General features: G+C 34.7%; 1 protein-coding gene across 2 annotated transcripts; it reads left to right on the forward strand.

Moving 5' to 3' along the window:
* The first annotated feature begins 280 nt into the window (after positions 1 to 280).
* sirt3 (sirtuin 3) lies at positions 281 to 7,019 on the forward strand. 2 transcript variants are annotated; one of them, XM_089134299.1, is made up of 7 exons: positions 281 to 511; positions 793 to 883; positions 964 to 1,128; positions 2,737 to 2,969; positions 3,055 to 3,155; positions 5,481 to 5,642; positions 6,782 to 7,008. In XM_089134299.1, the coding sequence occupies exons 1-7, from the start codon at positions 415 to 417 to the stop codon at positions 6,908 to 6,910; spliced, it is 978 nt and encodes a 325-aa protein (XP_088990425.1). In that variant the 5' UTR covers positions 281 to 414; the 3' UTR covers positions 6,911 to 7,008. The 2 variants fall into 2 exon arrangements, with proteins under 2 accessions (XP_088990425.1, XP_039546936.2); XM_039691002.2 differs by having other exon boundaries at positions 282 to 511; positions 6,804 to 7,019.
* Positions 7,020 to 14,153: the final 7,134 nt, after the last annotated feature.

Here is a 14,153-nt window from a genome sequence, read left to right on the forward strand (position 1 = left end):
TTACGAAATTAAATCTTGACATAAATCAGTCAATCATTAAGCTTATTTAAATGTCTGCCGTAACCACGAGACAACCAATTTGTATCGATAGAATATATTATAGCGCATAGATAAATGTCAATGAATGGATAACATGTGTTATCCGACACATAATTTTTATGGATTCGCGATTTAATTGTTACGGTAATAAGTGCGTCACCAGTCTGACGTCAGTGTTGCCAAGTCCGTGGGGAATGAATCACTGTTGCCATGGTTGGGTTGCATCACCTTTGCTTTTTGCAATTGGGCGGGTTTTGTTGTGCAGACCTGGCAACCCGCCGGCCATTCGTGCATGTATTTGTTTACTACTACAAATTCGCCGAAATAATGTACGGCTTTTGACAAACAACGAGCTCCGCCATACCATAGTCAATTATGCTGTCTTATAAACCTTCCCTTTTAAACATGTGCAGATGCTGTTTTACAGAGACATTCTTGTCGAGAAGAGGACTGTCAACTAACGTTACACAAAGTATTGTCTTGTTATTAAAAGTCATTATGTTTCTGCTGTACAATCATGTTTCAAATAGTGACATTCGTCGTTATCTGGACATTTATAGAAAATATTGTGATTATTAATAACTGTTTCTGCATAGTCTTTATCTTCGAGTAAAAGTATCATTAAAACAAAAAAATCTGCTATTTTTAAATGTGCAATGTGCATAGTATTGTAGGTGGTTGGTCTGTAATGCTGTTATTATTATTATTATTTTCTACCCTTGAGTCTTAGAATAATATCCCACTTTTCCTCAGATCTGTCAAGGACAAACCTTGCAAATCAAAAGATTTTGACACGTCATGCACAGAAGAATGCTGCATTTCTTTCACAATTCATTTATTGCCCGTGAGTATTGTTTTCTTTCTTTCTTCCTTTACAGAAATCTCTCAGTGAAAGTTAATTTTTGAAACATTTTGACCCGATAGGACTGCATGTGTGGGAACGCGAGGGCTGTTTGGAGGAAGCCGTGACAATGTTCACCAGCAGACCCTGGAGGATATTGCAGAAAATATCAAAGAAAACAAGTTCAAAAGGGTTGTGGTGATGGCAGGAGCGGGCATCAGCACTCCCAGTGGAATCCCAGACTTCAGGTAAAGTAGGACTCAAAAGACTCTTGGCCCGTAATTAGGGGTGTATTAAATCCAAACTGTCACGGTTCGGTGCATTAAAGGGATAGTTCACTTTGAAATTAATTTTTGGTATGTTTTAGCTTACCTCAAGGGCATCCAAGATCTAGGTGTCTTTGTTTTTCACAGAATTTTCAATTTTAATATTTTTAGGTCAAACCGTTCTTGTCTGTCAGTCATATAGAGTGCCGAAGTTACGACGTCACTCTGTAGGCCGAAACGCGGAAGTGAGTTAGCATTTTAGCATTACGGTTCCCTCGCTCTAAAGCCTATGGGATTTTTGAATGGGTTTTTGCTAAATCGCCTGAAATAAGATCTGTGGTGAACAAAGCCTCTAAATATTTTCACGTTTTGATCTATGACACAGAACACACAGTTATAACCTGCTTGTGGTTTTTTTGTCTGATTGTGTTTTTTAAAATCTTTATATAGGCTTCAAAATGTATAGGTTTTGGATTAACTTTTAAAGATTAAATTGCTAGACAAAACGTGTAAGGGTCACAACCCTTTGTTAAACACAGATCTTATTTTTTGCGATTTTCCAAAAGTCAATGGGGAAAATGCATTGCTTTTCGACCGAGGGAACCCATAGCTTCCGAGTTGTCCTACAAAGTGACGTCATCACTTCGGCACTCTATAATGGAGGTCTATGGTCACCACCTCAAAGAGCATGCACAGAGAAGTCCAGATTAAACATGATTTAATGACTCGTAAATGTAAGTACACATTGATGGCCTAAGACACGAAACGAGCGGTTTGTGTGAGAAAACGAACAGTATTTATATCGTTTTTACCTCTTGTAACAACAGCCATGTCCAAGTGATCTGAGGTTGTGGGCGCTTCGGTCACCGGAAGTGACCTCTTGTGCGTTTGCGAAAAAAAAGTTGCGATTTCCTTTCTATCAAAATATGTTTTAGATCTTAGATCTAGAGATTATTATATTGAACTTTGTGCATCCGCCATTGTCACCGCATGAACTCTCACGTGCAAAGAAAACGAATCTCCCCACTCATTTAATTTTGCATTATTCAATTTAATTAGTACTTTATAACATAAGATGCTTGTGTTGTGATCAAAAACCAAATAGTCTTTTGCAAGAGTGTATTCTGTTTACTGCTCAGTGCTAAATACACTAAAGGAGACCGTACTGGACTAAATGCCACTAAGTGGAACAAACTGAATAAAATAAATGAAAAGAAACCCGAGCATTGGGGATCTGTTGCTTTTTCCTATTTTTTTTTCCCCCAGACTCAACCACTTTAAGAACTTTGACCCTCTGTACATGGCAAGGTACACATTTAGTTACCAAATTTTTTACAATTATTATATGTGGTTGAATGGGTTGCACTGTGTAATTTAGTTGGTTTAGAACTGTTGATAGGATGTTGTATTTAAACAGCAGTGTTGTATTGCATGTGCCCGTGACAAATTTCCTTCGAGACAATAAAGCCAATCTTATCTTATATATTGTACCGAACTCATATCAAAACGAACGGTAACCCCAAAACCAAGATGCGTACCAAATGGTGACTTTAATCCACCTTTGAGATGGTTGCAACTTTTCTCCCACAGATCGCCTGGCAGTGGCCTTTATGACAACCTCCAACAGTACAATCTACCCTATGCAGAGGCCATATTTGAAATAAATTACTTCCATCACAATCCAAACCCTTTTTTCGCTCTAGCCAAAGAGCTGTATCCCGGTAATTACCAACCCAATCTGACACACTACTTCATTCGCCTGCTTCACGATAAGGCGCAACTGCTCAGGATGTACACGCAAAACATTGATGGACTGGAACGAAGTGAGTGACACCGTCCGTCCACACGTGCATGCCTGGAATCGGTGTAAATCTGTGATAAATGTTATTTACCTTTCATTGATTTCAGTGGCTGGCATTCCCCCACACATGTTGGTTGAGGCACATGGCACATTCGCCACGGCCACATGCACAGTTTGCCGAAGGGATTACAAAGGAGAGGAGATCCGGGTAAGTATTTTTGGCAGTGGTTTCTGGGCGTGTACAGATAGTTATGCAAAAGAAACCTCTTTCAGTATCATAATACAGTGATTTTGAAATAGCATAGGCTACTCTATTTATTGCCCTACAATTTGATCTACTATATATCTTGAAGTTGACGTAGACCTAACCCAGACAGCAAACTGACATTGAATCAACGTGGAAACGACGTCTCTCATGACATTGAAACAACGTTGATTTTGCTCATCGAATTAACGTTGAACCAACGTCAGACGCGGCATTCTTCAAAGCTAAATGAAATCGAAAATTGGTTTGCTTTCATGACGTTGAAACAACGCGTTGATTTCAAGTTGATTTTCCGTTAGTTTTGAAAGAATGACGCGTCTGACGTTGGTTCAACGTTAATTCGATGAGCAAAACAATGTCAGATCAACGTTGTTTCGATGTCATATTTCCACGTTGATTCAATGTCAGTTTGCTATCTGGGAAGCGGCAAAAAAGTGTTTTGCTCACAGTTTGTACTTACTCAAGACATTGTGATGTTTTTACATAACTGACCACTGAGATTAACCTGTCTTGCAAAGTGCCTGAAAACATAACATTTTTGTACTTCTGGAAATTTAAGAAATGAAGAGTTCATATGCAAAAGCCTCTAAGTGCCATTTGAAATTTTCTTCTAAAATGATCATTTTTTTATCAAGCTTGTATATTTAAGTTCAGTAATTTCACTTAAATGGCAATGAAGATTACCTAGTAATTGTCATTTAAGTGAAATTACTGAACTTAAATATACAAGCTTGATAAAAAAATGATCATTTTAGAAGAAAATTTCAAATGGCATTTAGAGGCTTTTGCATCTGAACTCTTCAAATATTGAATATTTTACTGCTGAAACTGGACTTTTAAAACTAGATTAGTAAAGTTTGATGACTAACTTTGATGTTGACTCGATAAAACTGAAAGTTTGAAATAACTTTAAGATTTCGCTCAAAGAAGTCAATAAAATGTTATAAACATGTGCTAAGTTGCGAGCATATTATAACACGTTCAGTTGTTTTAGCACGCTTCCTAGCATGTTTCTAACGTGATTAGCACATAGCCAGCATGTTTTAGCATAATTTAACACATTGGTAGCATAATTTAGCATGTTTGTAGCATGAGTTATCACATTGCTGGTTTACCATGTTGCTAACGCGATTTAGCACATTGATAGAATGTTTTATCATGTTGTTAGCATGATTTAGCACATTGCTAACATGTTTTAGCAAGATTTGCTAGCATGATTTAGCCTATTGTTGAAATGTTTTATCAAGTTGTTAGCACATTTTAGATTTGCGAGGTGAGAATGTGTTGAATTTCGTTTTTATTAACTCAATATTACACATTTACTATGGTACTTTTTAATGTTTTTATTTTTATTATGGTAACTTATGTTAGCTGACACCTTCATCTTGTATTATATTAGTTTTTACAAAATCTTTTGTTATTCATACATGCGTCTAACTACAGTTGTAGACGCTCAGTCATCTTGCTCTTGAATGTTTACGGACCGGCCTTGACTGTTCCAAAATGGCAGACGGCTAAAGTAAAGCAACCCATAGAAACAACCGCTAATGAGGCATCTATGTGTGTGTGTGTGTATATAAAACACATAGATGCCTCATTGTGAAGGGTTCAGATGCAAAAGCCTCTAAATGCCATTTGAAATTTTCTTCTTTAATGATGATTTTTATCAAGCTTGTATATTTAAGTTCAGTAATTTCACTTAAATGACAATGAAGATTACCTATTAATTGTTATTTAAGTGAAATTACTGAACTTAAATATACAATTTTGATAAAAATTATCATTAAAGAAAAAAATTTCAAATGGCATTTAGAGGCTTTTGCATCTGAACTCTTCATATATATATATATATATATATATATATGTGTGTGGTTTTAACATGTTAGCATGTTGTAAGCTAACATCATGTTGTTAGCATGATTTAACACTTTTCTTGCATGTTTTAGCATTATTTAGCAAATTGCTAATATGTTTTAGCATATTAGTATGTTTGAGCATGTTGCTAGCATGATTTTGTGCATTGCTAACATGTTGGTAATGGTAACATGATTTAACACATTGCTAACACGTTTTAACATGTTGCTAGCAGCACAGATAGATGGATGGATGGATTGGCTTGTCAAGCCAACATAATAAACCCATAATTGACCAACTCATTTTAAAAACAAGCATGTCATAACCTAAATATTTTGCTATGATTTGGAAATTGTATTATTGATTATGGTATGGTTGTGAAGCTACTCCTGACGTATGGTTGTCTCCCAATAGAGTGATATCATGGAAGGAAAAATACCCAAATGCTCCACTTGTAAAGGAGTCATCAAGCCTGACATCGTGTTCTTCGGCGAGGAGCTTCCTCAGTCGTTCTTCAGTTACCTGAGAGACTTCCCGATAGCAGATCTACTCATAGTCATGGGGACATCTCTAGAGGTGAGGAGACCAAATTTCACTTATAAAATCAGTGTTTTATGTGTCTGTGGGGCATGTCTGGCCCATTTCTGCCACACGAGAACAAAATCATACTCTGGTAAATCATTATGATATAAAAAGTTGAAATCATGACATACTAAGTCACACTTTATTAAACGAAAAGTCAATATTATTACATAGTGAGTCAAAATGATGACATATAAAGTCCAAGTTAAGTAGTCAAATTCAATAAATAAAGTGCCCCTGTGGTGTAAATCAAGTTTTAATGTTGTTTATATGTCTATGTGGTGTTTTTAATGTGCTTTATTAAGAAAAAGCATGTGTAAATCATTAGTTGAGTATTTTCTCCTTAAAACTGCAGTGAACCAAAGACAGGTTTGAAATCGCTGGTGTTTCTGACGTCACAAACGACCAATCAGATCAATGAATTTTTGATCATCAAAATTAAGTATTTAAATGTTTTTTCCTTGAAAACAAAACGAAAAGTCAATATTATTACATAGTGGAGTCAAAATTATGACATATAAAGTCAAAGTTAAGTACTCAAATTCAATAAATAAAGTGCCCCTGTGGTGTAAATCAAGTTTTAATGTTGTTTACATGTCTATATGGTGTTTTTAATGTGCTTTAAGACAAATATTTTGTATTTGAGTGTTTTCAGTGAAAAAAAAACACGGTTTGAAATCGCTGGTGTTTCTGACATCACAAACAACCTTGTAACCAATCAGATCAATGAATTTTTGATAATCAAAATTACGTATTTAAATGTTTTTTCCTTGAAAACAAATGTCTTAATGGCTTAAAATAGCTTGAATGTAACTCGACACCCTTGCCTCATTTAGTATACGGTGCTATGAATATGCAAATGAGCCCCGCCTCCACTCACTCACTCAGCTCAGAGATCCACACTTGATCTGATTGGTCGTTTGTGCCGTCAGAAACACCAGCGATGTCAAACCGTGTTTTTGAGACTGTCTTTGGTTCACTGAAAATACTCAGCAATGCTGTCGACTTATGAATTTACACACAGAGACACATAAACAACATTAAAAGCTGGATTTTCACCACAGGAGGACTTTAAGGAAACACATCACCAGCAGATGTCACTGTTGACTCATCTGCTAACTGCTTTTACACAGGCCTGTTCATGTGAATTGTTAGGTGGAGCCGTTCGCCAGCTTGGCCGGTGCCGTACGTGGTTCTGTGCCACGGCTTTTAATAAATCGAGACCTCGTGGGGCCGTTTTCTTGGGGGTCCCGTCCCACTGATGTGGCTGAGCTGGGAGACGTAGTCAGTGGGGTAAAAAAACTGGTGGAGCTCCTCGGCTGGAAGCAGGAGTTGGAAACCCTATTGAACGCTGGCGGAGACGAGGTATAATCAATCTCACTTCTCTTACATGTATAAATCATATCAGTCTGCTGTGCTCAGCTGAACATTCATGACATTTTGTATTCTAAAAGAGTTATGGAGGAATAAATGTTTTTTGCTCCTCTTGCCATCACCTTTCTACGGAGGCGTATTGCATTCACTTGAAGAAAAAAAATCTACTGTTTTTCTGAATTAACGAGTTAATTTTTCATGAGAAAAAAAATTGCTCTGTTTTTCTGAATTAATGAGTTAATTTTTCATGAGACATTTTTTTTTGCTCTGTTTTTTCTGAATTAACGAGTTAATTTTTCATGAGAAAATTTTTTTTTGCTCTGTTTTTCTGAATTAATGAGTTAATTTTTCATGAGAAATTTTTTTTCTCTGTTTTCTGAATTAATAAGTACATTTTTCATGAGAAAATTTTTTTGCTCTGTTTTTCTGAATTAACGAGTGAATTTTTCATGAGAAAAAAAATTGCTCTGTTTTTCTAAATTAATGAGTTAATTTTTCATGAGAAAATTTTTTTCTCTGTTTTTCTGAATTAATGAGTTAATTTTTCATGAGAACATTTTTTTGCTCTGTTTTTCTGAATTAATTAGTTAATTTTTCATGAGAAAAAAAATTGCTCTGTTTTTCTGAATTAATGAGTTAATTTTTCATGAGAAAACATTTTTTTGCTCTGTTTTTCTGAATTAATGAGTTAATTTTTCATGAGAAAACATTTTTTTGCTGTTTTTCTGAATTAATGAGTAAATTTTCATGAGAAAAAAATGTCTGTTTTTCTGAATTAATGAGTTAATTTTTCATGAGAACATTTTTTTTCTCTGTTTTTCTGAATTAACGAGTTAATTTTTCATGAGAATTTTTTTTTGCTGTTTTGTCTGAATTAATGAGTTCATTTTTCGTGAGAAAAAAAATTGCTCTGTTTTTCTGAATTAATGAGTTCATTTTTCATGAGAAAAAAAATTTTCTCTGTTTTTCTGAATTAATTTTTCATGAGAACATTTTTTTTGCTGTTTTTCTGAATTAATGAGTAAATTTTCATGAGAAAAAATTTTTTGTCTGTTTTTCTGAATTAACGAGTTAATTTTTCATGAGAATTTTTTTTTGCTGTTTTGTCTGAATTAATGAGTTCATTTTTCGTGAGAAAAAAAATTGCTCTGTTTTTCTGAATTAATGAGTTATTTTTTCATGAGAATTTTTTTTTTTGCTCTGTTTTGTCTGAATTAACGAGTTAATTTTTCATGAGAAAAAAAATTGCTCTGTTTTTCTGAATTAATAAATAAATTTTTCATGAGAAAAATTTTTTTCTCTGTTTTTCTGAATTAATGAGTTAATTTTTCATGAGAATTTTTTTTTGCTGTTTTTCTGAATTAATGAGTTCATTTTTCGTGAGAAAAAAAGTCTTTGCTCTGTTTTTCTGAATTAACGAGTTAATTCAGAAAAACAAAGCAAAAAAAAAAAAATTCCATGAAAAATTAACTCGTTAATTCAGAAAAACAGAGTAGATTTTTTTTCTTCAAGTGAATGCAATACGCCTCCGTACCTTTCATATACAGTCAAACCAAAAATGATTCGGTACCACTTTACATGAACTAAGAATGAATCTTAGTTAGTGTTCATTTCAACATTTACTAATACAATGTTAAAATCAAAGGTTGTATTTGAAGAGTTCAGATGCAAAAGCCTCTAAATGCCATTTGAAATTTTCTTCTTTAATGATGATTTTTATCAAGCTTGTATATTTAAGTTCAGTAATTTCACTTAAATGGCAATGATAATTACCTATTAATTGTTATTTAAGTGAAATTACTGAACTTGAATATACAAGTTTGACTTCTTTAATCATCATTAAAGAAGAAAATTTCAAATGGCATTTAGAGGCTTTTGCATCTGAACTCTTCATTTGTTAATATTAGTTGTTAATGCACTCTGAACTAACATGAACAGCTGGATTTTTATTAACTAACATTAACAAAGATGAATAAATACTGTAACAAATGCATTGCTCATGTTAGTTAACACATTCATTAATGTTAACTAATGAACTTTATTGTAAATAGTTACCAATTATTCAGACACCAGATGTCAAATGATTAATCACGATTAATCGCATTCACAATAAAAGTTTGTGTTTACATAATATATGTGGGTGCACTGTGTGTAAAATTATTTTGTATATATATAAATACATACACACACATGCATGTATATTTAAGAAAAAATATTATTTTTATATAAAATATTTATTTATATAAAATAAATTATATATAAATCTATATACAAAAAAACATTTCTTAAATATATACAAGCATGTGTAAAATAATTATACACTGTGCACCCACATATATGTAAACACAAACTTTTATTGTGGATGCGATTCATCGCATTTAATCGTTTGACAGCTCTAATTTTTTTTATATATTTTTCTTCACACAGTGACTATACCAGTGAAACGTATAACAATTTTGCCCTAAATTTATTCAGACACTTTGAGCTGATCATGTTTTGCTGTAGTGGTTTTTCTTTAATTACTAATGCACCTTTTTACAGCACAAATTGAACAGAATTAAGCATTGCTTGGTAATTTGTTGAACTAAATCGGTATTATCTAATCGTGTAGTTAACAGATGGATGGACAAAACTAGTGAAATATCAACTCACAGTGTCATATTTTATTACCATTTTATAAACTATTGCGAATAAACTGTGATAATGTGAGAAATGTTGCAGGCGTCAGAATACATTTTAGTTTGACTGTATATAATTTTCCAGAATGTTCCTTAATTTCAAAGTCCAATTGACAAAACAGCTTGAATTGTTTCTTTCTTTGTGAGGAAACAATTAATATAACAATTTAATATACATACACTTGAATGTTTTTTTTTCTCTGTCCTTCTCGATAGGCTTCAATAAACAAGGAGTGAACAACCAAATTTCATCTTGACGCGGATCTGGAGACCCAGAATGGGATTGATTGTTCGTTGAGCTCTTTCTCAGTAGTGAGCAGACTGTGTGTGTGTAGAGGTGTACTAATTAACCCGTAAATGTGTGAATGTTTTTATGAAGATATGTGTATCTGACATTCAGCATTTGGATAATCTTTGTGTATCCGAGATCGCCATCTTGAGGAATAAAGGTGAATTGCTCTGTGCAAAAAAAAAAAAAACAAACAAAAAAAAAAAAACATAAACTAGGCTATTAGCTACATACCTCGGGTTATTAGGGACACTATACGAGTTTATTTTTGTTTTTTGAAAACCAAAAATAAGATTAGATTTTAAAAAATAAAATACTTTTTTTTTATGTTATTGTTATGTTGTTTATAATGAGTGAATGACATCCCGGTCAATAACGACCCGAAAAATGCGTTTATGGGTTAAGTACATACTCTACTCTGCATACTGTAAGCAATGTTAAAATTCACAAGCACTGTTTAAAATTATATATACATTAATAATGTATCTGACAATTATTATTATTTTTTTTTGCATTAATAGAAATTAGCTTTTATTTTTGACTGATATAGGACTTTTTAGGACTTATTTTAGACTGATATCAGTAAGAAGCTGATATATTAGACAATAAAGAGGAAGAAATTAAAATGCAAAGGTATTCTTCAAACAGTAGCCTATAGACCTTATTCAGAGCAGCACCATGACAGGTATGAAAGTGAGGCTGTGAGGACTTGCCGTGTTTCCAATGGCATCCGCTGTAAAAAGCTGAATAAAGCTCCTAGATTACTTACAATTTTCCACAGCTTACATTGTCGGGAGTTTTTTTGTCAACTGAAATGTCTTGGAAAGATATTTTTCCAGTGTTTCATAAGCAGAACAATCCGAAAACACGTTAAATAACAGTACAGCCCATTGAAGAGATGCAGGTCTATCCCTCACAGCCTCCCTTTCATTCTCATTAAAAATCAAAGATGGCGCTGCCGTGAATAGGCGTATTAAAATGAAAAATGCTGTGCAATGATTAATGTCAACCAAAACAAAAGCCCGTGTTTATATAATATAAGTGTGTGTACTGTGTACAATCATCCCGCATAAATACACACACATGCATGTTGTATATATTTAAGAATTTTTTTATTTATATAATAAATATTTTATATTTATACGTAATATAAATTATGTATATATATATAAACACACACACATATATACATACAGTATACAATATTTCTTATATGCATAGCCTATGTGTGTTTACAAAATAATTATACACAGCGCACACACATATCATAACATCATTAAAGAGGAAGAAATTAAAATGCATACAAAATAAAGGTTTGTGTTAACATAATATGTAACGCAAACTTTTATTTTGGACGCGATCAATCGTTGCCCAGCAAATAAAAGCGATTTATCAGCGATGGAAATCCTCTGATCTGTGAGTGAGATCGCCCTCTATGGGCGGGAGGAGGACATGCGGGACAGACCCGACTACTGACTGTAGTCTTCAGCCTCTGGACAAAAAATCCTCAGATGAAGCAAAATGACGATTTTTGCGTCATCTGAGGATTTTTTTCCACACAAAAGATATATAAATCTCTCGTCTCAGGGGGATATGAGGGTGGAAAGCATGGTATTACTAATACAAGCTTAATGCTAAATCCTGAAGTATCCCTTTAATATCACAGCTCAAGTTACTGGCCCTGCTCACATTTAGATGCGTCACTTCTGCAGTAAAAATAACAATCCGCTGTCTAGGTTTTGACATGTGACGCCTTGCATGACAGTTTTGACAACGTTTGATTGAAGGCAATAGAAAAGCTCTGTGCTTGTCGCATTCATAAACGACCATGAATTGACACACAACGAGGAAAATAGTTGGAGGCTGATAATGACTTTTTGAGAAGCCGAGGACTCATTGTTTCGTCTGTTGAGAAGGTGATTTGCTCAGTTCATTGTGTCAATGTCTGAGAATGCCAAGTAAGTGACAATTAGACTACATAATTCAATTCAGTCTGTTGCCCGGTACTATACAAGGTCTGAAGCAAAACAATGCCCTCAATTATCTGGCAAGAAACAAAAATCCATGTTTCAGGAAGCAAATTATTTGACATGATGGTAGTGAAGAGACCGGAGCAGAATAGTGATATAACAGGACATCTAAAGGTAAACAAAAGCCTATTTTGGATGCACTTATGGGCACATATAAAATGCAGGTTGGCTGTCATGGAGGAAAGCCATGAGATTGCTGTGACCCGAACAATAGAGCTTAATAGCATAGCGTTGAAGAATAGCCTTATTTTTCAAATGAAGCAGTACGGCCTGAATGGCAATTGTCCTAATGTGGCGCAAACCATGAATTTCCCACACACAAACTGTAGTATAACTTTATATATCGGGATCTTGAGCTGTCTACTGTATATAATTCTATGGAGATGAAAAAAGTTTTTCACTTAACATCTATTGGTTTCTAATTTGTGATCAACCCTCCTGAAGTTTTTTCTAAAGGCCCTGATAGCGAAGTTGTATGACGTCAATTAACAAAATCAGGCCAAAATGAAGTTCGAGTTGGAGTTTTTTTTGAGAGTTTGGGAAAACTTCACTGACTTCACCTGGCAAACAGCTTCGAACTATCATGATTGGTCCATGGTGATGATGTAATAGGTGGGCGTGGCTCTGAGGCTCCGCCTCTTTGACATGTAAATCTTATCTGCAGATAATTTCTTCTGTTCAGTCGGTGGTGTTGGGATGTTTGCTAACAGTAAACCGCTGGTTACATATTTTAAACATTATTTTTCCCCTTGAAGAATGAAAAAGAACTTCACAGTGAGTTTCGAGGCTGTAAGGGCCGTCTTTGTAAGCAGATTCATCTGTATTCGTCATTCAAAAAGGAAGGCGAAATAAATATGGATGCTAATGCTATAAATATTCAAATAAATATATATAGTGCAATAAGCGGCGGGCAGCTCGCTCGAAAAAAGCGTTTGCCTCCGACGGGTCGCTGAAGGTCCGCCTTTGGTAAAATGGCGGCGGGCCGGCCGCGGAACGAAGGCGGAAGCGGCTGCCGCCGGTGGTCCGCCGTCAAACGTTTGCGATTACGCCATTCTGACGCTTCTACTGCCTTCGGAGCGCCGCCGACTCATTGCTATCTGGGTAAGACTAAGCACTTACTTACCGTTTTGAATATCAATCGTGCCGTCATGAATTCTAGGCTCGCTTTCCTCACCAACCATGTTTCCATTAGCCTTTAAATTAAAAATACGCCCAATGGGCAAAAACTCCCATATATCTCAAAAATGTTTTTACGTTCGTATGAGGTGGTATTTCAGGCAATTCGAAAAATGAATAGGCTATTACACAAAAAAATGCAATTGAAACAGTTTTAAAGTTTTAAACAGTTAAAGTCGCGATCTCTAAAGATGACGTGGTGTGTTTGGACCGAAGACGAGACGGTTCTTTATTATAAACTCATAAAAAAAGGTATTACGGGGATGTTGGATTCTAAACAACAAAGAAATGCCACAATTTATCAACAAGATCTTGATGCAGAAATGAGGGAGAAACACTCATGAGTGTAAGAAGATTTCCCTGCCATTAATGCTTGGATAACACTAGTTTTAAAACACTAGTAGTGTGGCGGATGTACGTAAACCTACCAAAACCTATTGTTTAGATTTTTGGAGTGACTTATCGTGAGAGGGAAAAAAATGTTGCATAAAATTAGTTAATGGAAACGCTGTCAATTCGCAATAGTTTTTTATCGGCATTTAGAAAATATCGCAAGTTTTGTGCAAATCTGTTTTGGAAATGCGAAATGTGGCTCTCTCTCACCGACGGTCTACAAGCAAATGGTGCAAAACATTTTTTTTTTTTGTTGGAAGATACATGTCAGTTGTAAAGGACAAAGATCTTGGTGATTCGTAATTCTCTAAGAAATGCCAGCGTCAGGCATACTAGAGAAGAAACACTTGATCATGCAGACATTTTATTTATAATTCAATAAGAGAGGGAGAAAAAAAAAAGAGAGACAAGTGGGAATTCTGCCCAGGTGTCTGATCCCTCTTTCAGATGAGCTCAAAGAATATAAGTAGAGAGAGACCAAGTACGGTAAAATCCATCGGGCTTTTCTGGAACCTCATTAGACACTTTCTCATGATGATGTTGAACCTTCACAGAGAAGCTTTAA

This window comes from Pimephales promelas, chromosome 1, assembly GCF_988280905.1.
Source record: "Pimephales promelas chromosome 1, fPimPro1.hap1.1, whole genome shotgun sequence".
In the NCBI taxonomy this organism is placed as follows: Eukaryota; Metazoa; Chordata; class Actinopteri; order Cypriniformes; family Leuciscidae; genus Pimephales; species Pimephales promelas.